Source organism: Herpailurus yagouaroundi, unplaced genomic scaffold (assembly GCF_014898765.1).
Source record: "Herpailurus yagouaroundi ecotype Mexico unplaced genomic scaffold, PumYag 163, whole genome shotgun sequence".
Classification (NCBI taxonomy): domain Eukaryota; kingdom Metazoa; phylum Chordata; class Mammalia; order Carnivora; family Felidae; genus Herpailurus; species Herpailurus yagouaroundi.
This window is the reverse complement of record NW_024412404.1, coordinates 28,255,550-28,282,855: the sequence shown is the minus strand read 5'-3', so window position 1 is coordinate 28,282,855 and position 27,306 is coordinate 28,255,550. Positions and strand designations below refer to the sequence as shown.

The 27,306-nt window shown below is 41.8% G+C and overlaps 1 protein-coding gene across 6 annotated transcripts; it reads left to right on the top strand.

Moving 5' to 3' along the window:
* Positions 1-1,043: 1,043 nt before the first annotated feature.
* NCOA4 (nuclear receptor coactivator 4) lies at positions 1,044-26,449 on the top strand. 6 transcript variants are annotated; one of them, XM_040485738.1, is made up of 10 exons: positions 1,044-1,173; positions 16,656-16,810; positions 18,041-18,181; positions 18,358-18,446; positions 18,915-19,023; positions 21,034-21,126; positions 21,649-21,792; positions 22,889-23,884; positions 24,354-24,494; positions 24,870-26,449. In XM_040485738.1, the coding sequence occupies exons 2-10, from the start codon at positions 16,670-16,672 to the stop codon at positions 24,873-24,875; spliced, it is 1,860 nt and encodes a 619-aa protein (XP_040341672.1). In that variant the 5' UTR covers positions 1,044-1,173; positions 16,656-16,669; the 3' UTR covers positions 24,876-26,449. The 6 variants fall into 6 exon arrangements, with proteins under 6 accessions (XP_040341672.1, XP_040341671.1, XP_040341673.1 ...); XM_040485737.1 differs by having other exon boundaries at positions 21,646-21,792; XM_040485740.1 differs by lacking the exon at positions 1,044-1,173 and adding an exon at positions 9,798-10,380 and having other exon boundaries at positions 21,646-21,792.
* Positions 26,450-27,306: the final 857 nt, after the last annotated feature.

Sequence of the window (27,306 nt, the reverse complement as noted above, 5' to 3'; positions counted from 1 at the left end):
AAACATGGGGAGCGGAGAGCTAAGTATTGGGGGCCTCTGTCAAAACTGACCACAGAAAGATTCCTGTATTCATATCTGGTCACAAATTAACAAAAAAGCTCTAATGTGGGTAATGCCACACTGGGCAAATTTTGAGAAGCGGTACAGGGTCGTGGGATGCGCACAGTGGTGTGATGTGGTGCAAAGAAACATACACTTTGGACTCAGATGATACGGTTTGAAATCTGACTCTGACATTTATTTATTTACTAAAATTAAAAAAATGAAGCAAAATATACAGAACATAGAAGTTACCATTTTAGGGGCGCCTGGGTGGCGCAGTCAGTTAAGCGTCCGACTTCAGCCAGGTCACGATCTCGCGGTCCGTGAGTTCGAGCCTCGCGTCAGGCTCTGGGCTGATGGCTCGGGGCCTGGAGCCTGCTTCCGATTCTGTGTCTCCCTCTCTCTGTGCCCCTCCCCTGTTCATGCTCTGTCTCTCTCTGTCCCAAAATAAATAAACGTTGAAGAGTCTGTTTAAAAAAAAAAAAAAAAAAGAAGTTACCATTTTAACCATTTTTAAGTTTACAGTCGAGTGGAATTACATACACATTGTTGTGCAGCCATCGTTAGCATTCATTCTCCAGAACTTTCCATCACCCCAAACTGAAAGTCTGCACTCATTAAACAGTAAGTCCTCTCCCCCAGCCTGTGGCAACCACCATTTCGTTTTCTGTCTCTGTAAGTTGACTGTTCAACGTATCTTATGTTGGGTGGAATCATACAAGATTTGTCCTTTTGTGTTTTGATTTATTTTTGCATCTGTTTATTAAAACTAAAATCTATCTATGAGGACATTTGATACGAGACATTAACTTAGGATCATCCTTGGCACAGAGTTTGCCCTCAACACTTTTGCTTCACTTACTCTGATTTACTCAGGAACGGTGAAAGGACACATGGACCTCCAGCGCCGGGGGCGAGTGTGCGCCTGCGCTCTGTGCTCTCTAGAGGGCGGACAAGGGCTTTGGGCTGACCCGAGGAGAGATCTCGCGAGACTGTCAGACGTGTGGCGTGAGGCGTGGGAGGAAGGTTGTGCTCTCGCGAGAACTCTTCCTTTCGGCCCTTTACTTGTTCGGGCCGGTCTCTCGCCGAGGAAGCTTCCACTCCGGTCGCCGGGCGCTGCGCTTGGAGCTGGTAAGAACCACAGTGGCCCTTCGGGCCGGCGCGACTCCTCCAGCCCTCACACTGCGGGCTGTTCCAGGGCGCCATGACCGCTTGCCCACCGGGCCTGGGCCTGCCTTTCCCGACCAGCCTTTCCCTCGACCCGTCCTGTCCGGGGGTCACCTTTTCTTGACCGTCGGCCGGCCGGAGGCTGCGCTCTCCCCGGGCCTCAACACTCTGCCCGGGGGCCACCACCTTCTTTCTGCCCGCCTTCTCTTGGCCCCGGGAGTGACAGCTGCAAGGTTTTGCTTGCTCTCGCCAGGGTCTCATGGGGGCAGAGAGACTCCCGTTTCTCCAGAATGGGCCCGGAGGCATATCCATTCCTACACTGCTGGGTGGAAACGCGAGGAAGATCATGTTTTTTTCAGCCCTCTGAGTGCCAGCACATCTCATGTAATACTCACAGCCCGAGAGGCATCTTGATCCTCTCCTTTTTACAGATGAGAAGAGCAAGTTTTGCTCATTCCTTGATTCATTCCACCAGCAATCATTTATTCATTGCCTAGGTGTTCAGGGGGTTAAGGCTATAGCAATGAAAACAAAGGGGCACAGCGCTTATTTTCGTGAAACTAAATTCCTGTGGCGGGGCAACAATGATATAAAACAGCGTTAAGTGCCATGTGATACAACAAGGGATAATGCGATCAAGAATGACAGCAGTCAGAGCGCTCGAGTCTGTCAGGTCACAAAAGCAGAGCTTTTTTCACAGCAGCATTTTTCGGTATTTTCTAATCAGTGTAAGGTTCACCGTAGCGTAACTGTCTTTGGACAGATTTAGCTTTCCACCACCTATCTGGTAATTTGGAAATGTGGTTGTAAGGTCTCTTGAATAACTTCCTGGGGTGAGGGTGAGACGGGTGATCATAGTTGGCTCATTTCTGCACTGGGGTCCTAGCATGCTATTTCTGAACTTTAAAGACTATCAGACTCTTTGAGGAAGACTTAACAGATGGTACAGTGGAAGTGGGAGGTGGTGCGTGTATCTTGTGGCTTAGGGAAGTTAACTTGGGTTGCTCTTTGGGATGTTTGCTAGCTTGTCCAGTTGTTAAGATAAATAAATGAGATAATATATGTAAGGTCTAGCCCCGTAATATCCCTCACATTTTATTTCTCCTTTCCCCCTTTTTATGAGACTTTTGTCTTTGAGTCCCTAGGGAAAATCATAGGGGTCTAAAGTTTTACGGTATTTTGCGTTTTTAATGTTTGTTTATTTTTGAGAGACAGAGCATGAGTGGGGGAGGGGCAGAGAGAGAGGGGGGCACAGAATGCGAAGCAGGCTCCAGGCTCTGAGCTGTCAGCACAGAACCCCATGTGGGGCACCAACCCACAAACCATGAGATCATGACCTGAGCCCAAGTCGGAGGCTTAACCGCCTGAGCCATCGGAGCAGCCCTATGGTATTTTGTGTTTAAAAGATTTTTAATGTTTATTTTCGAGAGACAGAGACGTGGCACGAGTGGGAGAGGGGCAGAGAGAGAGAGGGAGACACAGAATCTGAAGAAGGTTCCAGACTCTGAGCTGTCAGCACAGAGCCTGGCCCCTGAGCCATGGGATCATGACCTGAGCCTAAGTCCAACGCTCAGCCAACTGAGCCACCCAGGTGCTCCTGGTATCTTGTGTTTAAATAAACCTCTGTTATTACATTATCACGGTTGGTCAAACAGGTATTTCAAAAGTGGAAAAGCATGGTGAGCTATGTAAGGGAAGGAAAATGTGATTCTCTGGGGGTGGGTGGGGGGGGGGGGGAGGCGGGCGATCTTATTTTAGAATTAGGTAGGACTTCCCACTCCACCCCATTTTATTAAATGGCTTAGTTGTACCAGAATCTCAGGAACTTGTGTAGGGGCTTCAGAAAACCGTGCAGGATATTCTGACACATCCCTACCCCCATTCAAAAGCCTCTTGGCTAATGTTTTATAATAATTCCCCTCCTAGAGTAAGGGAAGCGTTACCATACTGGAGAACATTCAGAGCCAGTCATTGCCGCTGCTGATGGGTTTTTAACTCTCTCTTATTTCAAATAATTAGTATTTTCTGCTGAGTTTTTGGTGACTCAGTGGCACAATTCTCCTCTAGATAGCAAGTTCACCGTTGTGGCTTCAGGGACTATCATAAGTATAGTCAGCTTAAGCACACAGTAAATATTTGTTGAATGAATACATAAAATCTCAATGCCTAAATGACCCCTTTAACATACATTGTGTGGCTAAGGAGTTATGACTCAGACCTGGGATTAAAGATTAAGTCTTGGTTCCTCCACTTGGAAGCTTGTGATTGTAGGTAATATATTTAACCTCCTCAATCCTTAGTTTCTTTTTTTTTTGTTGTTGTTTTTTAAGCCTTAGGTTCTTTATTTTTAAAATTGCAATAATATGTTTCTTAAATATTTGTGAGGACTAAATGAGATAATGTGTAAAAGAAAGCCTTGGCACAAAGATATATTAAATATTTACTGAATTTATTCAACGAATATTTATTGAACACCTACTGTATAATGGTGGACAAAAAGACAAAGTTTCTTCCTGTGTGGAACTTACCTTTCAATGTGTTTTCTGAAGTGGGGTCAGAAAATAAATGGTTTCTTCATGTCAGATTGTGATAAGTACTATGGAGAAAAAGAAAATATATTAAGTGTGACTGTGGAAGGAAGATTTAGTCTGTATAGGATAGTGAGCAATGGCCTCACTGGGAAGACAGCCTAAGGAAGTGATCAGATCCCCTAAGGAAGTGAAAGAGTGGACATGAGGCTCTCTGGAAGAAAATGCAAGGGCCCCGGAGGTGGAAGCATCCTTGGTATGCTGGGGGAGCAGCAAGGAAGCAATGGTGGCTGGACTGAGCCAGCAAAGAGAAGAGTAGGTGGGGGTGGGGGTGGGGTGGGCAGCAGTCATGAGGTTCCTGCGGGAATACTGGAGAGAGATGATGGTGACTTATTGAATATACGAGCTACATAATAAAATGTCTTCTTTATTATCATACCCCATTCTCTGACCAAGAGTGATAAAAGTAGCTGCAGATATCCCTTGATTTTTTAAAGCATGTGTTATACCACTTTGCTTTTACAAAAGACCTGCACTCGTTATCTTTTTTTTTGCTAACCAAAGAAATCCAAAGAGGAGTTTTGCTTTTACAAAAAACGGTGAAAAGGGAATATAGCGTTCAGCGTTTATTTTGCAGTTAGCCGATGTAGAGGCGGCGTGCCTCCCCAGCAGCTAGAGTGGCGCCACCAAGCTCCTTCCCTGGGAACTACACTCAGCATCTCGGCAGCAAGCCACCACAGCTTTGAACTGTGTCTGTGAGCATTAGTGCTTTATGTCAATTTATTTTGTGCGTCCATTAGAAAGATATGTCGTAAGGCATCAGAAAATCTTCAGAGAGGTTATTTTTGGGGCCTGGAAATGCTCAAAAAATTTTCTTTTTTTTTTTTTTTTAATTTTTTTTTAATTTTTTTATTTCAACATTTATTTTTATTTTTGGGACAGAGAGAGACAGAGCATGAACGGGGCAGGGGCAGAGAGAGAGGGAGACACAGAATTTGAAACAGGCTCCAGGCTCTGAGCCATCAGCCCAGAGCCCGACGCGGGGCTCGAACTCCCAGACCGCGAGATCGTGACCTGGCTGAAGTCGGACGCTTAACCGACTGTGCCACCCAGGCGCCCCTCAAAAAATTTTCCATATAAATTAATGGTAATTGCTTCTTTATGCCATTTCAACCTACGAAAGGTTGCACAGAATGCCCTGCTTTTGGATAATGGGGGAAACTTTAATGCCTATATAGCTCTTACTATGTGTTAGGCATTATTCTAAGTGCTTTACATATATCAATCTTTGGGGGATTACGAATACACTTACCTTGATGAGCACCGAGTTAATATATGAAATTGTTAAATCACTTTATTGTACACTGGGAACTAATACAACTATATGTTAACTACACTGGAATTTTAAAAATAAATTAAAATATATTAATCTTTGAGTTATTTGAAAGAAGTATACTGAGCCTCAGAGAATTAAGACTTGTCACTATGCATGATGAGCACAATAGAATGTGTTCCTGGTTCAGACTGTACTTTCTGAGGCATTGCTGAAATTAGTGGAATCATTGTCTCTGTTTATATACCAGTTAGGTTGCAAGTCTAAAGTGACCATAAGGCACGAATCATTGTGTATGTATTGGCTTAAGCACAGTTTTCAGGAAGGCATTATAGATGTCCATGGCATTTTTGTTACTCTTCTTGCTACTTTTTAGTTTTCATAAAGCTTTTGTCCACATTTTCATTTAGGCTTTGTTTCAGTTATGAGTATGTCTGAATACTTTGTTTCAACATAGAGCACAGAAACAATGCCAGTGGCCTAGGCTGATCTGGGGGCCAAGTTGAGCACTTTTACTCTACTGAGTCCCTTTAAATAGTGTTTCTGTGCTTGTCAGTTAAAGGCGCTGCCATATAGTCCTTCTCAGCTTGTCTTTGCTTGTTAAATTACAACATTCAGTCATAACATCCCATCTAGCCTACAGTACCTCGGAGCCTGACATGGTATTTATTCTCTTTGAATTCAGTAGATTCACTGGCAAGTGAATAAAATTGTTATTTTGAGAGCACTCTTTTTTCTTCTGATACGAATGATTCATTCTAATTCTCTTAGCCATTCTTATCCCAAGCCATCATCCCTGATTTTGCCTGACTTGATTATTCAGTGGAATCAAGATATTCTTCTCTGGGGCTAGAAGTATGTTTGGGGGCACTTTTGAGGCTTCCAGTCCTCTTATCCAGCATTACTTAGAGTCCTCTACAAATGTGATAATTTGGTTCATTGAAGGAGTGAATAGCTGACAAAATAGGTTAAAAGGTTTTTGATTGTCAGTAAGGTCATAGAAAAGTTAAGTCTTTTTTAAAAAAAAAAATTAAATGTTTATTTTTGAGAGAGAGACACACACACAGAGTGTGAGAGGGAGAGGGTCAGAGAGAGGGGGAGACACAGAATCGGAAGCAGGCTCCAGGCTCTGAGCTGTCAGCACAGAGCCTGATGCGGGGGCTCGAACTCACGAACGGCGAGATCAGACCTGAGCTGAAGTCGGAGGCTTAACCAACTGAGCCACCCGGGCACCCCAAGAAGTTAAGTCTTTTAATACTTGGACAATTACTGATTTCATAAGAACATAACCTTAGGTATATTTTGAATTTGACTTTGGCATTATTGCTAGTCCCACAAGCTTTAGAGAAGGGAAAATATTATATCACATGTTCACTTCTGTGGGAAAAACCACAAGATACTTATCATAAAATCGGGGATAAAATGGTATTACTGCGATAGTGGATAAGTAACATGTTTTCCTATCCTTGACTGTATTATGGCCAGAAAGTTCAAGTTGAAAATAGGGCAGGGGCCTCAGTTCTGAAAGCCTACCAAACTTCTGTGGTGTCAGCTAGAATTTCTGTGGTACTGCAAAATCTTGAGGGGAAAAAAAATATCCAGAGTTGGCTGTAAATATAGTTAATATTTCCCCTTTAACTTACAGATTTGCTGATGTTTGTGGATCTGTATAGCTGAGCTTTGGATAGATCTGGTGTCAGGAAAGATACTTTTTCTCTGTGCATATGCTGGGATCATGGTTTTGGTAGCACTACCCTTGCCAGTTTTGTCTTGTTTGAAAGAAAACTAAAATTAAGCCTTCTGCTAGAAACATTTCCACCTCTGAAAAACCTTTCTGAATTAATGCAGGCCTTAGTGTCACATCAAGGTGATTATCTGTGTTTAAAGAAGAACTGTACTGTACTTATTATATAAGTCTGAACTTGAACATTTGTTTATCACTCATTCATCCATCCACTTATCAAACATATATTAAGCCTCTGTTGAGTTTAGGGTCACAGTACTGTGGAACTCCAGGAACACCATTCTCTTTAAGTCAATTCAGTAGAGCATGTAGAGTGGAAGGGGTTAATGCCAAGACACCCTTACCAGGCTTATCTGTTAAGCATTAGAGTGAACAAAGCCAAGTAAGATATGATACCTTCTCTTGGGAATCTTCAAGCTAAGGAGACAGGCATGTAATGTGTAATAATGTGGCATGTTACAGGTGTCATACTGGAAACCTGTTCAGAATGTGGTGAGTCCAGAGGAGGCAGCAGCTAATCCTGTTGGCTAAAACTATTGAGGACAGGGGTGCTTGGTCAGGAGAGGCTTCACAGTAGTGGCGACTTGGGCATAGTTAGAAAGTGGACAGGTGGGGAGAAGGGAACTGGTATTGCTGGCAGAGAGAGTTGGGAGAGCCAAGCTGGACAAGGTGAACCAGCCTGGACTTTTCATGGAACAGCTGTGTAGCAGATCACGGTGTGGGGGTTCCTTTGGGGAAACAGCAAGAGAGCCGTGATGGAACAAGAAAATAGAGAGCTTTATTGCCTTTATACAAAATTTGGACTGTATCTTGTAGGTAAGTGGGGAGTCATTGGAAAGTTATAGTTTATGTTCTCTTTAGATGAGATGATCTACTGGGAGTGGATGGTTCACTTGTTCTGAGACAGCAAGCATAGAAATCTTGAAACAGAAGACAGTAAAATACCCTTTAGAACGTAAACATTGTATAAAGATGCAAGGGCAAATAATTAAGCTTAAGGGAGTAAAGAGGAGCCTGCAAAATGGTTTGGATGCAGAATTCTTCTAGATTTTTATGATTTTTTTCCTCCCCAGTCTTCTTATGTTTATGTAATACTTAATAAATCACATCATTGTAGTAACAACTAAAGTTGGCATAAGATGACAAAACACTGACTTTTAGTAACTGTAACTTGGGAATTCAAGTGAGGGAGAGCTGGAGCATTTAGGGTGTAGAGGAGTTGGTCAGGATCTTTTAGAGCGAGTGTAGGGATTATCAGTTATGTAGGTGATGGTCAACATAGTTTCTATTGTATTTACATTGTATTTTATAGGGACACCTAAAAGATAAAAAGTTTTGACATCAGTTATGTTTTGATAGACTGAGAATTCCTCCTTTCTAACCATTTGACTTAAAGTACAAAGGGTCATGGGGTGTCTGGGTAGCTCAGTCTGTTAATCATCTGACTCTTGATTTTGGCTCAGGTCATGGTGTCATGGTTCATGGCATTGAGCCCCCATGTCAGGCTCTGCGCTGACAGCGTGTGGGTCCTGCTTGGGATCCTCTCTTTCCCTCTCTCCCTCCCCACCTCTGCCCAAAATAAATAATAATGAATAAAAAAAACTTTAAGAAATTGTTTTCTCATTATTTTTGGTAATGTCTGAAATTGGATCCCAGAAACTTTGTGCATGATAGATAAAACAGGCGCCTCCACAAACTCTGTTCATCTGAAATCTGAGGGATGCATAACTGAAGGTGATGACCTTTTGTGTTTGCTTTTTGTCATGTGGCTTTTTACTCTTATTATTTACAAAAATCGTTTCATATACATAGACAAGAGCAAGTATTTTGCATTAATATAATTGATTGGAAGGGAATGACTGTGCTGTCTAGATTTTGTCTTCTGGCCTGATTGGATATGCAGACTGTAAGGATTGTTTTTGGAGAAAAAGGCACCAGACTAGAAGTACCATTAGCACGATAATCATACAGGAATACTGTGTCAGGTAGCGTCCTAAACATTTTCCATGTATCAATTCATGTAATTCTCATTGAGTTGGGTCCATTATTATTGCCCCCATTTTACAGACCAGGAAACTGAGGCACAGATTGGTTAAGTGACTTGCCTGTAGTCACACAGCACCTAAGTGGGAAGCAAAGTTTTGTACTCAAATGGTCTAGCTCCAGAGTCGATTCTCTTTTGTATTACTGCCTCTCTAGGTAGGGCTCTCATTTTAACTTTCGTATTCTCAGCACCTAAAATAGTGCTTGGCATCTGGTAGGTGCTCTAAGCAAGCTTTTTTTTGAATGAAGAGCATTCATGACTTTTAACAGCGGCACTGGACTGTGTGTGGCTTGTGTGCGAGCATGTGATTGTTGTGAGAGACAGACACTAGGGTACAGGTAGAGGTGTGTCATAGATATGAGGGGATGTCTGAGAGGGCCTGGAACAAAAGACGAGGGCCGAACCCCAGCTGGGCTGACTGGGGTGATCTCTGGAAGCGTAAGCTACTGGGAAGGGACATTCCAAGAATAACTCCGTAAGCCTTCTGACTGACCCACGTTTGTTATTTGTCTGTAACGATTAGCAGCATAACCCTTAAGTTCTCAAAGTCTCGACGATTTGGGGCACAGAGCGAGGTGGACACAGGCTAAGAGTTGGAGCAGCAGGGCGGAGGGGACACTGGAGAGGAGACCCCTGGCGTCTGTGGGCCCCTGGCTTCCGGAAGCGGCGGGGAGGGTGGAGCTTTGCGAGAGGCTGCGGGGGGCCTCCGGCTGGAGGGGCAGGATGGGGGCGTCCGAGCGGGCGGGTCCTCCAGGCCCGCCCCCGGCGCCGACGTGCGCGTTCCCGGCCGCCCGTGGGCTGCTGCCACTAGCGGGCGGGGCGGGGCGTGGCCCGTGGCCGCGGGGACCTTCGGCCCTTGAGTCCAGGATAAAGGGGCCTCCGGCTCGCCAGGCTGGTGGCGCGGCGGAGACTGGGCCTGCGGGGTACGTCGGGCATCCCAGGGCCGCAGCGGGAGCGCTCTGAGTCGACTCGGCGCGCAGGGCAGAGGAAAGGGCTCTGTGGCCCTGGCTGCGCGCATGCGTGCTGAGAGGTGACCCTGCGGGCTGCGGCTCATACCGGCTACTGTGCTCTTAGAAAGTGTGGGGGAACCTGGAAAGTTGCATGAGTCATTGTTGCTTTTGAACTAGAAAAGTCTTGGCTTTAGGTGGGGAATTTTGTGGTCAGTTTTCAGTTACTGCTTCGGAAATTTGATGTGCTGGGGTTGACTGCTTGTAATTCCGTGTATGAAGGTAGACAGATCCTAGGGCAGTAAGCTATGAAGTTGTAATCTTAAAATATGCTATGGAGATTTCATTGTTATCTTATTTTGTGTAAGTCTCTTCAGGCATTAACCTTATTTGCCAGGTATAAAAAAATTACGGAGAATCAGATCCTGAATTTCAAAAATACTTTCTTGATAAAGAATTAAAAGTGGGCTGGGGCTAGGGTAAGATATATAGCTTTTGAGGTAATGAATTGTGAAGTAAAAAACTTTAAAAATTTTTTTAACAAGAAGAAAGAACATGTGAAGAAATGTCTCAAGGTAAAATGCAATGTGGACTATTATTTCATAATTTTTTTTTCCTGAAAATTTGTACCAACGGTCTATTATATATTGTCTCATCAAAGATAACAAATTGGCAGTATTTCAAATTTAGTAGTCAATAAAACAGATGTATGCTGTGGATTGGTTTTTAGTGTGTGGGTTTCTAGCAATGATTTGGATGCCAGGAAAATAACTAAAAAGTGGACCTCTTTTCTTGGAGAGGAGGTTAGGTGGGAAGGGTGACAAACACTGAGAACTGGAAGGTGCAGTTAGAGATGACCTGGTTTAAGCCTTTGTTCAGACAGACGGATGGAACTCTGAGTGATTGTGATACAGATGTGGGATCAGATCCAGGGCTGCTGCTCCTGTCCTCCTTGCTTGGGACTGGTACTTGGCAGTGTTTTGATTATTCTGAACCTGTCATGATGTGCACAAGCATTATTTATTTTGTTAGCATTATTTAAGGAAGAAAGTTCTGAAAAACTGTCTTAATTTATTGAGGACTATGAAAATGGACAGAATCTTAATGTAAGTTATTTCAGTAGTACAATAGTATTCTATTGGAATGTTAATTTCTTTTTGTTGTTTTTGGGATGTTAATTTCAGACTCTAGAATTGGTAAATAAAAATAATTTGTGAGTGATAATACACTAAAAGAAGAACAAGTTGGTCACAGAGCATCCCGGACTAGACCTTAGGAACCTCAGTTCTAAACCCAAACCTGTTATGGCTGTGGTCCTTTAGATGGATCATTTAAACTGTCTGGGCCTTTTGTGGTTTCATCTGTACAATGAGAATAGTCTACTAAAGAGATGTCAAAGAGTTTTTCAACTTAAAAAAATTTTTTTTAATGTTTATTTTTGAGACAGAGAGACAGAGCATGAATGGGGGAGGGTCAGAGAGAGAGGGAGACAGACTTCGAAGCAGGCTCCGGGCTCTGAGCTGTCAGCACAGAGCCCGACATGGGGCTCGAACCCATGGACCGCAAGATCATGACCTGAGCCGAAGTTGGACACCCAACCGACTGAGCCATCCAGGCGCTCCAGGTTTTTCAACTTTTTTTTTTTTCAACGTTTATTTATTTTTGAGACAGAGAGAGACAGAGCGTGAAAGGGGGAGGGTCAGAGAGAGGGAGACACAGAATCTGAAACAGGCTCCAGGCTCTGAGCTGTCAGCACAGAGCCCGATGCGGGGCTCAAACTCACGGACCGCGAGATCATGACTTGAGCTGAAGTCGGCCACTTAACCGACTGAGCCACCCAGGAGCCCCCCGGGTTTTTCAACATGAATTTGTGGTTTGTGTTGGTCACAAGAGGGCTATTGCTTTTTGGAAATTTTATGGTTAAACCATATGATAACGACTTAGTTTCATTTGTGGTTAGTTGCTCAATTCTGGTTTCAAGGTCTTTGGGTTTCATAATTAGATTTGTGCCAACCACTGTGCAAAGATGGCATATATACCTTGTAGAATTCTTGTTTTGGGAGAGTTCTGGGTTCTCCTGGAGCTTTATTTTAGGGGTACGTGTGTCTCTCCCTCCTACTTCCCCCTACCCTCAAACCTAGGACAGGAATCCTAGAGGCGGGGAAGTTTTAGAAGCACTTAAATTTTAGATTTTGTCTCAAAAAATATACATTTAAGGCAGTCTTCTTTTGAAGGTGGTAGGGCAGTATTTTGGATTATAAAGATGAATAAAAAAAAGATTTTTTAAAAAAATACTTATTTTTGAGAGAGAGAGAGACAGAGCATGAGCAGGGGAGGGGCAGAGAGAGAGGGAGACACAGAATCTGAAGCAGGTTCCAGGCTCTGAGCTGTCAGCACAGAGCCTGATGTGGGGCTTGAACTCACAAACTGTCAGATCATGACCTGAGCCGAAGTCAGACGCCTAACTGACTGAGCCACCCAGGTGCCCCAAAAAAGAACATTGTTAATAGTCTTTAATTGATTGGAATTTTAGATTGAGAGCTGATTTGGTCCAGTCTTTTTACAGGTAAGAAAATAGGCAAAATAGGCTCTCAAACCTGAAACAAATGGTGGATTGTTGAAAATGACCATATGCACTAGTAACTTCATACATGTCTCTTTGGATGTGACCTTTCATAAAGCTTTCATTAAGCTAGGTCAGTCTTCACCTCATTGTGATTTGAGTTCACCTGTGTAGTGGTGTTCTTGATTTCCATTCTGAGGGCTTCCTCCTCACTGCAGTACAAAAAGGGAAGCCTTTGCATAACTACTTTCTTGGGATCTAGGCTATAGAAGCTGACTGTCCCCTCCACTGCTGCACAGGGAGGTGGGGGAGACCGCCAAAGGCAGCAGAGAGACAAGCATCCTGGGACTGATCATAAGGAAATGAAACAGGTTTTCTTAGCGACTGACAAATGGGCTCTAAAGATCCTTATTCTTAACAAGATGACTGTTTTGAAGGATAACACTCATTTTAATTTGAAAACGTGATAAATATGTGGGAAAAATCAGTTTTGTAACTTAAATCTCATCCTGCCTTCTGTCCATAGCTGATCAGGAGAAAAACCAATTTGCCATGTTTTGTTCTCATTAGACAGTTGTATGGTACTTGTGATTGAATTGAAAACATCTATAGGGATCTAGTAATAACAGTCAGCACTTAAATGCATTTGAATGTGCCACCCATATGATGTAGAGCTCGGGTTTTGACATTGTGAAGTGCATTCTAGTTTAATTTTATTGATTAAATTTTATACTGTGCCAGGCATTGTGGCATTCCACACAGATGGTGAGGACCTAAGAATGGGAAATTTGGCACAGGTGAAATTTGGTTAATAATTGGAAAGACAACTAAACATGCCTTGCATGGAACTCTTAAGTGCAGAGTGCAGCAACTTGTGGTAATGAGGTGACTCCAGCTCTCCAAGTATGAGCCAGCGTTTCACTTGTGTTGCACTTGTGTTGTGTTCACTTGTATTTTTCAGAGTCCCTACAGTGTGCGCCAAGTGTACACTAATTCCTGTGCTTAACACATGGCAGCTTCCAGTGTGAAAAAGAAGTTAGAAAAGTAGTGGGGCGCCTGGGTGGTCCAGTCAGTTAAGTGTCTGACTTTGGCTCAGGTTATGATCTCGTGGTCTGAGTTCCAGCCCCGCATCAGGCTCTATGCTGAGAGCTCGGAGCCTGGAGCCCGCTTTGGATTCTGTGTCTGCCTCTCCCCAGCTCACCGTCTCTCTCTCTCTCTCTCTCTCTCTCTCTCTCTCAAAAATAAGTAAACATTAAATTAAAAAAAAAGTTAGCAAAGTATTTACAGCTGGTGTTGGTGTTTTCAGGGTTGGAAAAATTTTCCACAGCGATTCCTCTCAAATTTAGTTAAGGAAGCCCTTCCTTTTTAAATTTTTTTTTTCAACGTTTATTTATTTTTGGGACAGAGAGAGACAGAGCATGAACGGGGAAGGGGCAGAGAGAGAGGGAGACACAGGATCGGAAACAGGCTCCAGGCTCTGAGCCATCAGCCCAGAGCCTGACGCGGGGCTCGAACTCACGGACCGCGAGATCGTGACCTGGCTGAAGTCGGACGCTTAACCGACTGCGCCACCCAGGCGCCCCAGCCCTTCCTTTTTAGAAGTCATTATGGGGAGGGGCGCCTGGGTGGCTCAGTCAGTTGATCATCTGATTCTTGATTTCTTCAGCTCAGGTCATGATCCCAGGGTCATGGGATTGAGCTCTGTGCTGAGTGTGGAGCCTGCTTAGGTCTCTCTCTCTCTCTCTCTCTCTCTCTCTATCTCTCTCACAAACCCCGTATCCGGTGAGCCCCACTTCTCTATCTCCCCCTGTCTCTGCCCCTCACTCACTTGCGCCCCCTCTCTCTCAAAATAAAGATTCTCTTCCTCTGCCCTTCTCTCCCTGCCCCCCACCCCCACGCACTCTCTCTCAAAAATTAAAAAAAAAAAAAGTCATTATGGGGAAACAGACTAAGGTAACAAAACAATTGGAAATTTCCTGAATTGCCTTCAGTTTCTTATAGGATCTCTAGTTCCTCACTTGGATCTTTTCCTGAGGTGGTAAAAAGAAAGCCTGTTAGGCTTCTTCCTTCCATCATTTTATTTTATTTATTATTATTTTTTTTAATGTTTATTTTATTTTTGAGACAGAGCATGAATGGGGGAGGGGCAGAGAGAAAGACACAGAATCCGAAGCAGGCTCCAGGCTCTGAGCTGTCAGCACACAGCCCAACGCAGGGCTCCCAACTTGTCAACCGTGAGATCATGACCTGAGTCAAAGTCAGACGCTCAACTGACTGAGCCATTCAGGTGCCCCCCCATCATTTTATTTCTGAGGGTGGGGATCACACTGCTTTTGTCCCTTTCTAGTTTCTAGCTAGCTATCTGGTCCTAAACCTAGGCATGGAGATGCAGTCTAGGCCAAAGTTCCCTTTGTCTCAGATGAGGTGTCAGTCATCTGGAGGACTCTGCACTGGGTAGACTGCTGTTGAGCCAAGAGCAGCCATCTCTCAGAAGGTCCTTGCCTTCAGAACCGATAGTTCTTTCATATATGGTCTCAGATGTCTCATGTTAATCCTCCTCTACTCCCTGTGGGTGATTCTGAACAAATCTAAGTCTTTTTTGACAGGTCGCCAAGTATTTGAGTGTAGTAATCACGTCCTCCCAGAAACTTATCTAGGGTGAACAGCTTCCCTTCCTAGAGAAATGTTTCATATTTTTAGAGTCCCTTTCCCTTTTTTAAATGCATTTTCTAAAGTGTGTTATTCAGAAAAAAAATTTCAAATTTAATGTAATAAATATGGAACAGATTAGTCCTGTGACAAATGCTATACTGTTGGTAAATGCAAATAGTTCGTTATTTTTCTTAGACGCTGCACAGTGCTAACTCATGTAGAGCTATACTTTCAATTAAAAATCTTCATCCTTTTAAAAACATTTTATTCTCTTTTACTTTATCTTCCCCCATTCAAGTTTTAAAAATTTACATTCTGTTTTATAAGATTTAACAGCTATGTCGAGATTGTTTTGGAATCTGTTTTTGTCAAAGTCCTGTGTTAACCCCAACTTTAATGTCTGTCTTCTGTTTTTATCCAGGTACTTAAGGAAAACAGTTGAGTAATAGGGGAAAACATACCTCTAAAAACTTCACACACAGGCTTCAGTCTGTTATCCTTTGAGTTGTTTGTAAAAAATAATCCATTTAGTTATAGTTCTGTTTAGCTCATATTCACTTTGTCCTTGAAGACAGTATGTAACCTTGTCACAGGCCGCACTGTCGAGCATCCAGATAGATTGTGGCTGCAGGATTACGTTGAGTGGCCAGTTTACTAAAACTATTCAAGAAGGAAGAAACTTTGGTATCACAGGGCTTAGTGACTTAGTGAACACATGCTGGGCTACACCGATTACTGCTTTTTTCTAAGTGTTTACAAATGATCTCTGATTCTAGATCTTTCCAGGATAGACACAAACTTCTTCCAGCGGTTTTTGTTAAGCTTTTGCTTCATTGTTTTCCAATGCTTCTGTCTCAGTCTCATATTATGTCATTGGTTATGTGCTGTTCTTTCCACTTCTGTTTCTTATCTCTTGTAAACCCAGGATTGTAGAAAATTCCTGTAGCAGCCCACACCAATGCCTGTAAGCATTTCCCTTATCAGAATCCTATGAAAGTATTTTGTTAGATTTACATTCTTGAAAACTTCTTAGCTATGAAACCATCCCTAAGTTAGTTCTTCCTAAATTTAAAAAAAGTCCCATCTAAAAGAGAAAAGAGGAAATACATTAAAATTTCCTCTTTCTCAATAAATATAGGCAAATGCCAGATCTAAACTATGTTCTAAATTCTGTTTACCAATTACTGGTTTGTCGCTACTTTTCAAAATAATTATGGATCTTTCTAGACCTTTTAGTCTTCACCTCTAAATCTGTAAAATAAGAACACATGCCTCCTATGATTTTATATGTGTTACAAATAGAAATTTACATTCCAGTGTTCTTTTAACTTTTTGGAGGCTATATAATTGCCCTATCAGTTCAGGAAAATTGGTGTTTTTTAGGAACAGTTTGTTCACATGTAAAGTGTCACTAACCTAGATGCCTAGAATTATATGTCAGGAATGCAGTAGTGTTGAGCAGGAAGGAAGACGCAGTATTTTTGAGTATACTGTGTGCTGGGTCATGTGTTGGAAGTAATCTAATGATGCTAGTTATTGGGAACTGGTTGGAATGATCAGTTGGGGGATGATTGTAAGGTGGTTTTTGGTTGCAATTACAGTGCAATTTAGATTTTTTCTTTCTTTCTTTCAAAGGAACAGTGAGCAGAATGAGTACCTCACAGGACCAGAGTGGCTGCTCCAGTAATAGAGAACCCCTTTTGAGGTGTTGTGATGCACGGAGGGACTTGGAGCTTGCTATTGGTGGAGTTCTCCGGGCTGAACAGCAAATTAAAGATAACTTGCGAGAGGTGTGATGTGCGCTTTTTTCTTCCCTTGTCTGGGCTCTTAGCACAGGGCTGGTTAGAGCATGGCCAAGGGCTTGACTTCTCAGTGCCATCCAGAAAGTTTCACCCCATGCCTTGCACGGTATGCCTGAAATGTTAATGCTTTTGATCCCCAAGGGAAATTAAACAGATGGTAGAAGAGTCTGGAAAACCTTGTACCACCGTAAAGAGTTCCGCTTGCATTGTGTGTGGTCCCTGTGCCAAGCACTGCCATCAATGAAACATAACAAAATGAATGAGCACTACTGCTCAGCTGTGTCCTTGTTGCATAAAGGGTGGCACTTCATCATGTTCCCTACCATCCTTTAACTTGGTGGTGGCATGGTTTTGTTGGTGGCATGGTTCTGTAAATAACTTTATCTGTTAGAGCAAGCCAGAATGAAATCTTTTTGTTCCATTGGCCTACTAGTACCCTGTTGGTGAGTGGGAAGACCAAGTATTACATGACTTTGAAATAAAACTTTATTATATAGAAAAACTTATTTAAAAATCGTTTCTTATGTGAATTCTCAGATAATTTATGGCTGTTTTGATTTCTTTCCTTAGGATTTTTACATTTGTTCTTTTCTGAATCGCCGTTTATGCTTCCAGAAACATTTAGTTTATAGTTTTACTTAAACTGTCTGCCCTAATGGTCTTGTAGCTATTGACATGTAGTGGCACATCTCTTTACTGAATTGGCTTACTGTAAATGGATTGCTCATTTGTAGAGTGAGAAAACAGATAAGAGCTAGCTATTAAGTTAATACTCCTATCTTACTCCACTGATGAATTTGTCAGACTATAGGTTTTCAAATTATATGGAAAACTGAGGGGGATCAGTGTTACATGGCATATCATTTATTTTCTCTTGATTACTTTAGGCCACCCAAATAAACCGGTTCCTCTTCAGAGGGAGGGTGTATTGAATGAGGATTTTTGAGCCTATGAATGTCTTTATGTCTGGAATTCTTAAACTGGATCCATGGGGCTTTGGTGGTTTCATGGGTGGGCTTCGGGACCCTAAACCCTGAAATTAGAGGCAAAATTTTGAGTATATAGTATGTGTTTTTCTGGGGAGATGCTGCAGAGATGTCATTGGATAACCAAAAGGATGTGTGACTCCCCCAAAGTTTAAGTACCTCACCATTCTGTGGGTAACACCATTCTTCGGGCTTATAACAGGAGTGAAGCTAACAGGTATGCATTTCCTAGGTCAAAGCCCAGATTCACAGCTGCATAAGCCGTCACCTGGAATGCCTTCGAAGCCGTGAGGTGTGGCTGTATGAACAGGTGGATCTCATCTATCAGCTTAAAGAAGAGACACTTCAGCAGCAGGCCCAACAGCTCTACTGGGTAAGGTGGTTGGTTGCAAGGCTGTAATTGGTTTTGACTGTGGCTTTTGGTTTCCAGAGAATGCCTTTCCTATAATGTAGCATTAATATAGATCAGGTAAAAGTTTAATCTCAAGTGCTGTTTGTTAACTTGGATATATACTCAGTGTGGCTAGACGGTTTCAATTTTTCTTACAGTTACTGGGCCAGTTCAATTGTCTTATTCATCAACTGGAGTGCACCCAAAACAAAGATCTAGCCAATCAAGTCTCTGTGTGCCTAGAGAGGTAAAGATGTTTTTTGCTTGTTTTGACTTTTGGCTCTTTGACTTTGATACATTTTTTAAAAAGTCAAAATTGATTGAGAGCAGGGGAGGGGCAGAGAGAGAGGGACACAGAGCATCCTAAAGCAGGCTCTGCGCTGTCAGCACAAAGCCCAATGTGGGACTAGAACCTGTGGACTGTGAGATCATGACCTGAGAGATGAAGTTGGACACTCAACTGACAGAGCCACCCAGGCGCCGCTAAAAAAGTCAATTTTGTAACTCATTGTATGTCTTGGATTTAACTTCTTTTTTTCTGTGATAAGGTCATCCTACTGTATATATTTAATATTATACTGGGTGGTGCGTAGTTAAGTCATCTACCTGTGATGAGTTTCTTAGAAAAGTAGTCATTTCAGATTACTCACAGTTTGGCTTTGTTTTGGATTAAATAGTTACTCCTTAAAAAAGCCAGGTTTTATTTTTTCTCCAGACTAGGCAATCTGACCCTCAAACCTGAAGATTCGACTGTCCTACTTTTTGAAGCGGACACAACTGCTCTGCGCCAGGCCATCACCACATTTGGATCCCTCAAGACCATTGTGAGTGGTGTTGATCTCAGATAATTCATAGTGCACTTCTCAGATCTGTGGACTCACAGATGGTCTTAAAAACATCACATTTTTCCTATGAATAGTGGTTTTCTTGAGAATTTGATAAACTTCAGAAGTTTCATGTTCTGAATAAGTTGATTGAGCATTAGGCGGTGGTAGTTCTTGGAATGTGTATTGATTCATGGATAATCGCCAGAATTCATCTTGTATTTCTTTATTTTTTTATTAAAATTTAAAAAAATATTTTAATGTTCACTTATTTTTGAGAGAGAGAGGGAGAGACAGTGCGAACAAGGAAGGGGAAGAGAGAGAGGGAGACAGAATCTGAAGCAGGCTCCAGACTCTGGGCTGTCAGCACAGAGCCTGATGCAGGGCTCGAAATCACAAACCATGAGATAATGCCCTGAGCTAAAGTTGGATGCCCAACTGACTGAGCCACCCAGGTGCTGCTTTTTATTTTATTTTTGAGAGATAGAGAGAGAGGGAGCGTGAGCGAGCACAAGCAGGGGAGGGGGAGAGAGAGAGGGAGACACAGAATCCGAAGGCGGCTCCAGGCTCCGAGCTGTCAGCATAGAGCCTGATGCAGGGCTCTAACTCACTGACCGTGAGATCATGACCTGAGCTGAGGTTGGATGCTTAACTAACTGAGCTACCCAGGTGTCCCCTCTTTATTTATTTTTTAAGTTTATTTATCTTAGAGAGTTGAGTGAGTGGGGAAGGGGCAGAGAGAGAGGGAGAGAGAGAATCCCAAGTGGGTTCTGCACTGTCAACACAGAGCCTGACATGGGGATTGATGTCCTGAACCAAGAGATCATGACCTGAGCTGAAACCAAGAGTTGGATGCTTAACTGACTGAGCCACCCAGGCGCCCCAGTCTTGTATGTCCTTAAGTAACTTGGACATATATATATATTTTTATTTTTTTTTTAAGTTTTTTTTTTTTTTAAGTAATCTACACCAGCGTGAGGCTTGAACTCACAACTCTGAGATCAGGAGTTGCATGCTTTACCAACTGAGCCAGCCAGCCACCCCTTTTTTAAATACTTTGACATATTTCTTACAGAATATTTCTTGGTCTTTTTTAAGTTTAGTTGTTTTTTTTAATTTTTATTTTTTTTAATGTTTATTCATTTTTGAGAGACAGAGAGAGACAGAGTATGAGCGGGAAGGGGCAGAGAGAGAGGGAGACACAGAATCTGAAGCAGGCTCCAGGCTCTGAGCTGTCAGCACAGTGCCCGATGTGGGGCTCGAACTCGCGAACTGCGCGATCATGACCTGAGCTGAAGTCGGACGCTCAACCGACTGAGCCATCCAGGTGCCCCAGTTAAGTTTAGTTTTTTATTTTGAGAGAGCAGGTGAGGGGCAGAGAGAGGGAGAAACAGAATCCCAAGCTGTCTCTGTGCTGTCAGTGAGGAGCCCTACGCCGGACTTGAACTCACAAGTCGGATACTTAACCAACCGAGCCACCCAGGTGCACCTTGAATGGTCTTTAGTCTGAGGAACCAAACATGTTCCCACTTGGGTTTTATTAAAAGCAGTAATACAGGGGCACCTGGGTGGCTCAGTTGGTTAAGCGGCCGACTTCAGCTCAGGTCATGATCTCGCGGTCCGTGAGTTCGAGCCCCGCATCGGGCTCTGTGCTGACAGCTTAGAGCCTGGAGCCTGTTTCAGATTCTGTGTCTCCCTCTCTCTGACCCTCCCCTGTTCATGCTCTGTCTCTGTCTCAAAAATAAATAAATGTTAAAAAAAAATTAAAAAAAAAAAAGCAGTAATACTACCAATTCTGGTGAATTCTCTTGTATGATGATAGTTATGTGATAGAGAATTCTCAGATTTCATAACTATTTGTAGGTCATCGAGTTTAGTATAAGGAATATTTATTTTAGTGAAATGGTAATGCTTGGCTTCCTGTGTTTGACATTTAGGAATTACAGTTTCACTTTTTTGGGATGAAAGCATAATTTGCATTTCAAAGATTAATTTGCTTTTATTTTATAGCAAATTCCTGAGCACCTGATGGCTCATGCTAGTTCATCCTCAAATATTGGGTCCTTCCTGGAGAAAAGAGGCTATATCCCATTGCCAGAACAGGTAAAATGTCATTTTTTTTTTTCTGGTAACGAAGTTATTACTTGGCTTATATTTCTTTTGGGTTTTGATTAAATCACTTTCTTTTTTTTTGCTACCATTTATTTGTAAAAAGGCACAAGTGGTATTGAGTTAGTTTATGCAATTAAATGCTCCTTTTGAGACTGAATGAGAGAGAAATTTAGAGGTTTTATAGATGTTAAGAGAGAAAGTCATTGTTAGCAATCCATAAGAAATTATCATTAGCTGTCTGGGGTGGTTCTCTCTTGGGGAACCTTCTTTTCATAATTCATAGAGATGATTCACTTCTTAAGGCAGTGTGAATATAGGCTGCTAGATGTTTTGAGTGGAGAAGAACCCTGGAGATGAGATATACTTCTTGTAAGATGGAGCCTTAGGGAAGTCGTATCACTTGTGCCGTCAGTTGGAAGCCAAAATTAGAAAGCTTGGGTCTCCTTTCCTGGTGAACTTTTGACGGCATTTGGCATGGCCTTGTTAAGCAGTGAAGTATTATGTGATTAGCAGAAGTCAGCATCCAGCACCATGGCTGTCCCTCTCAGCGAATGGCTCCTTGGAAACAAACCCGCCACTGGTCAGCAGGCTCCTTACATACCCAGCACCAACCTCCAGGACTGGCTTACCCAGAAGCAGACCTTGGAGAATAGTCAGGTGTGTTGCTGCTTTTATTGTTTCTGAGTAGATGCGGTAGTAGATGGGTTTAGTTTTTAACTCTTAGTGTACGTCTTTTAGTTTTTAGTCTTGAAATACTTTTATGACTTTATAGTACAACAGTGGTACCTCTTCACTCTGGATAGAAAGGTTAGAAAACAGAACTGTAAAGAAATACAAACCCATAACCCCAACATGCAGAGATAACGGTTTTAACATTTTTATTTGTATACTTCCTTTTTTTTTTTTTTTTTTGTATGCGTACATATACTTAAATCTGTAAATCCTGTTTTGGCTAGCAGATTTTTTTTTTCACTAGTAGAGCATGAATATATTTCTCTTTCATTTAATTTCTTCCATAAAATCCTTAATAGTATATCTCATTGATTGGCTGTAACTTAAACTCCCAATTTTTCTGGGTATAAAGTTCCTCTGAACAGCCAGGAGTTAATTTATGCTCATTCTGGATTAATTCCTTAGGAGTAAAATCCTAGAAATTTAGAAATTGCATTTCTAGATTATAATTCTGCATACCCTTCAAGACTTTTGATAAGTATTGCCAGTTTGGCTTTCCAGGAAGTTGATAAGCAATTTATATTCAGAAGAATATTTGGAATATATTGAGGGTGCTTCCTTCCCTAAAACTTCTCTAATAGTGGTAATCATTTATAAGCTTCTTTGTTTTCTTTGAATTTGATACAAAGTAACATTTAACTTTTGTTTTGAAGTTTCTTTGATTATGGAGGTTATTATTCACGTTTCTTGGCCTTTGATGACCTGCCTAATCATCGTTTGTTCATTTTTGTCTTCTTTATTCATAAAAGCATATTATGTAGAACTGCTAGCCTCTCTTCTATCAAATATGCTGTAGATGCTTTCTCATAGTTGGTATTTAGTATTTTTCAGTTTTTTAAAAGCTATAGAAAAATAAATTTATGTTCTTCAATATTTCAATATCCCAACAGAGAAATCCTTTGTGTCTTGACCTTACATACTTAAATTTGGAAACACTGGGCAGTGTAATAAATTTGCGTATAGAACTCTTATATGCAGTCATAATGTACTGGTGAACTAATACTGTGTACTTTTTATGTAGACTTCTGCCAGAGCCTGCAATTTCTTCAGTAATGTCTGGGGCAACCTGAAGGGCTTAGAAAACTGGCTCCACAAGAGTCAGCAACAAGAGGTTCCTGAAAAACCAACTTACCAAAAGTGTAATAGCCGTTCTACTACCAGTTCTTACTCCACTGAAATTGAAAAGGTTGGAGATCTGGAGCTTCTTGATCAAGATGAGATGGATCTTTCTGACTGGCTGGTGACTCCTCAGGAATCCCAGAAGCTGGAGAAGCCTGGCAAAGGCAGCTGTGAAGCCAGTGAGAAGTTTAAGCTCCTGTTTCAGGTGTTCCAGGAGCCCTATAGTGTGAGTGAGTGGCTTCTCAAGCCCGATTCCTGCACCAATTGTCGGGGCAACCAGCCCAAAGGTGTGGAGATTGAAAACCTGGGCAATCTGAAGTGCCTGAATGACCACTTAGAGGCTAAGAAACCCTTGTCCACTCCCAGCATGATTACTGAGGATTGGCTTGTCCAGAACCATCAGGAGCCATATAAAGTAGAGGAGGTGTGCAGAGCCAATGAGCCCTGTACGAGCTTTGCGGAGTGTGTGTGTGATGAAAACTGTGAGAAGGAAGCTCTGTGTAAGTGGCTTCTGAAGAAAGAAGGGAAAGATAAAAATGGTGTGCCTGTGGAACCAAATCCTGAGCCTGACAAGTGTATAGATTCCCTGAGTGTGTGGCTCTGTCCTTCCAGAAAAGAGGCAACAGAACAAGCTAAGACATCAAAGGCAGTGGCTCCTTCTAGTATTGCTAATTCCTTCCAAGTCATAAGGAGCAGTCCCCTGTCAGAGTGGCTTATCACACCCTCCTGCAAAGAAGGATGTCCCAAGGAAGTGCCTATTACTGAGGACAGAGCTGGCAAACAAAAGCTTGTGAACCCCGTGGCCACAGCTGACTGGGTTTTGCCAGGAAACAAGATGGGAAACCTCAGCCAGTTATCCTCAGGGGAAGACAAGTGGCTACTTCGAAAGAAGGCCAAGGTGAGCACAGGCATCAGAATAACACCATTTTAAATGTATTTAATAGATTTAGACTTTCTTAATTAATCCCAAACCTTGCAAACGGGCCAGATCCTTAAATATGGTATTGTTATTTGGCCTCAGTATTAACTGTGATGCCATGTTAGAACAGAATGGAAGATTTGTGATAATTATTCAGACTGAGATTTTTACATACTTTCCAGGTCCCCAGTCACCATCCTGCAGGAAAGAAAAAACAAAAACAAAAACAAAAAAACAACCCACCAGCCTTTTTATTGGCTGTCTATGGAAGAGATTAAACATTTGTACCTTTGCTTTTGCTTATTAGAGAGAATGGCCAACATTTATGTTATTACAAAATGGCCAACATTATTCCTTATAGATGCTACACTCTTTGGAAAATGAGTTAAGTTGGTCTCTTGCCTCCCAATTGTCATGTTAACAACCCGCCCTTTTTGTCTTCTTGCAGGAAGTATTACTTAATTCACCCCTGCAGGAGGAACATAACTTTCCCCAAGACCGTTATGGCCTCCCAGCAGTTTGTGATCTCTTTGCCTGTATGCAGCTTAAAGTTGACAAAGAAAAGTGGTTGTATCGAACTCCTCTACAGGTGGGTGTACATGTCCCTGGTGTAAAAAAAAAAAAAAAAAAAAAAATTACAGATTTTAGCTGCTTGTAAATGTTTTGTCTTCTGTATGAATTCATACTTTGCCCACTGAACCCCTTTCCTATGAATGGTATGTGTATTAGGCAGATGAGGGTCGGGGGGGTGGATCATAGCAGTTTCATGTATTTCACTTGAACTTGCTTTATGAAGTAACTAGGACACACTTGAAAGTGACCTTTCAGGAGGATACAACTGTCAGGGGAATTTTCAGAGCCTGTGTGGATTCTAATAGCTTATGGAGAAATTAGCACTTTAAGGTGGGAAGAGGTTTGCTTTTATCCTATAGTTGACTTTTTAATCTGTGGGCCTTCTTTACAGATGTGAAAGGATGGAACACTGGAGTCAAACTTTTCTGCAGATTATCACACCTCCATGAGCCGAGTGACTGTGCGGCTTGCCAAATCCTTGTGTTTCTGGGTCTGTCCAGTCAGCTTCATTCCTTTCCTGCCTAACTTTGAACTAGTGAAGAGAAATAAGTCATCAAATTATGAGTTACTGTGTAAAAGAAAAAGGCTGTTTGTCGATGCTGAGGTGATTCAGTTCCTTCTTACAGAAGTATTAACTTAAATTCACCCCTCCACTAGAAACACAGCATCTTGGTGGATAGGTCTTTTTCATAAGCCTCTACAGCTCCTTAGATTGGGTTGTTACTAGAAGTACATTAAAACACGGTAGTTTTAAAAATGAAATAGTTCTATAATCAAGGTGTGTCGATGTATTCAAAAGCTACTAGTAAACTTCCCTAACCTTTTGATTGCCCTCCTTTAGATGCTTCCCTTGCTGTGGGTTTTCTTCCGTTGGTGGTGGAAGTAATGGTTTTTCTGTTTAATTAATATAGTATATTTCACACAAATAGTTAACTTTGCCAATATAATGATTGTTTTCTTACCAAAATGTGTATTAACAATCTGGGCGTTTTTTGACATTATAAAACTAGCCTACATGTCAGATTCTACATTATTTTTCTCCTTTTGAGAGACTCAGCTACTGCAAATTTTCTTTTTCCCTTTTCTAAGTTACTAATTTACCTCCCGAGCTTTTAGAAGAGCTCCACATTGCTTCAAGACTGTATTCAGGGTAGTCCTAGCCACTTTCAAAATACTCTCAACTCCAGGCAAAAGAACCCCAGTGCTGACTAGTCAAAAGAGCAAAAGGCAAGACCTGTTAGAAATGCAGTATTTGAGCTATTTGCTATCCTAAGGGTTATTGGTGCGTCCTGTGTAAATGGAAGCTGAGCTTGATACCTGGTGCTTTTAACTAGGGATAGATTAAGTGTCCTCTCACTGCAAGCATAGCATCTCTATACCTCCAAGAGTAGAATGCAGTGCCCTTTTAGTGAACAGGCTGTTTTGAACACTTGTGCCTTGGGGTGTTTATGAAGCTTTATGAAAACTTAATGTTTTCTCAGTATCCTTAAAAGTCACATATATGCTTTATGAAGTTTCTCTGTAGGAAGTGGGATTTATAATGTTTTTAAATTCTTTAAAGTGAGTTAACTTAGCTGCTTCCCAGGCTTTTAAACTGTTAGGCCACTCAGCTTGCCTGTGTTATCGTTAACTTTTACAGTTTGTGATGTGGTCATCTAGAAAGTCCTTTTAGGGAAACTTCACAGTCCCATAGTCCTTGCCCTACAGCTTTGTTAGGCTTGAACCACAGCTGAAAAGAACCTATTTTTTGGTCCCCCCCCCCCCCCATACCACTTAGAACTTTAATAAAAGTGGCAGGTAAAAACTTAAGGAGCCTTTTCCATTATCTTAGGTTGCAGGAAACTTTGTAGTTTTTGAGGTTTAACAATGTATTCCTGATTTTACATTCATCACTATGTTAATGAGTATGTAAAACATTCTTTTGCATTGATGCATTTTGTACCTCTCTCCATTAAAAGCATAACAGCCAGAGGTGTTGTGTGTATTTGTAAAAACTACCGTGTCACAAAATATTCTACCACATTAAGCTTTGGTTAGGAGTACAGCTAAAAAATTTGAACATAAATTGCTTTTTGTATTCACTTAAATATTAGTGTATTTTTATGAAACAAATTAGCAAAAGATAGGTATATTACTAACTTCATTTTTAGGCTTTTCCTGAAGACTTCAGATCTACTCTTTTTAATTTTTAATCTGTTCTGTATGAAATATATTAAACTCACTTTTCTTAAAAACCAGAGGCCTTCAGCCAAGGTTCAGTGCTTTCCTGTCAAATTCCTTACTAGGTGCATGCAAAAGGCCCCACCTTTACTCTTTTCTTTCCCATCATAATAACCACTAGTTGCTCTGTGTTTATTGTGTATATGTGTAACATGCAGTACAGTTCATTTCATAAGATGACAAAACTCAGAAAATTAAGTGACTTGCCCTTACCTCCTTTAGCTTTCCCAAGGCTTCCTTAAACCCTTGTAGCTCTTGTCTATTTCCTCTAATTATCTGTTTCTAATTACCTAAGAAGAGGAGTTAATGAGTAAAGAATTAAGCATGAATGTTGGACAGACTATTCTACTCATTAGATCTCAAGTATCTTGAGGTTAAGTGTCAGTTGTATGGCAGAATAATTGTAACTTAGCTGTTAATGGTGCCAAGTAGCCCTTCATTTCAACACAACCATGAAAATTTGTTGGGCCTAGTGGGGGCAGACAGAAATGCTTTTAAGAGTCACTTTTCACTTTATGCCCAGAAAAATGTTTTTATTTTTTAAAAATGTTTATTTCCAGAGAGAAAGGGAGAGAATCCCAAGCAGGCTCTGCAGTGTCAGCACACAG

What these genes read in the sequence shown, in the direction of transcription:
- NCOA4 (XM_040485740.1), top strand. An exon ending in AGGCCCAACAGCTCTACTGG is followed by an intron (nt 18,182 to 18,357) that starts GTAAGGTGGTTG and finishes TTTTTCTTACAG; the next exon opens with TTACTGGGCCAGTTCAATTG. An exon ending in GTCTCTGTGTGCCTAGAGAG is followed by an intron (nt 18,447 to 18,914) that starts GTAAAGATGTTT and finishes TTTTTTCTCCAG; the next exon opens with ACTAGGCAATCTGACCCTCA.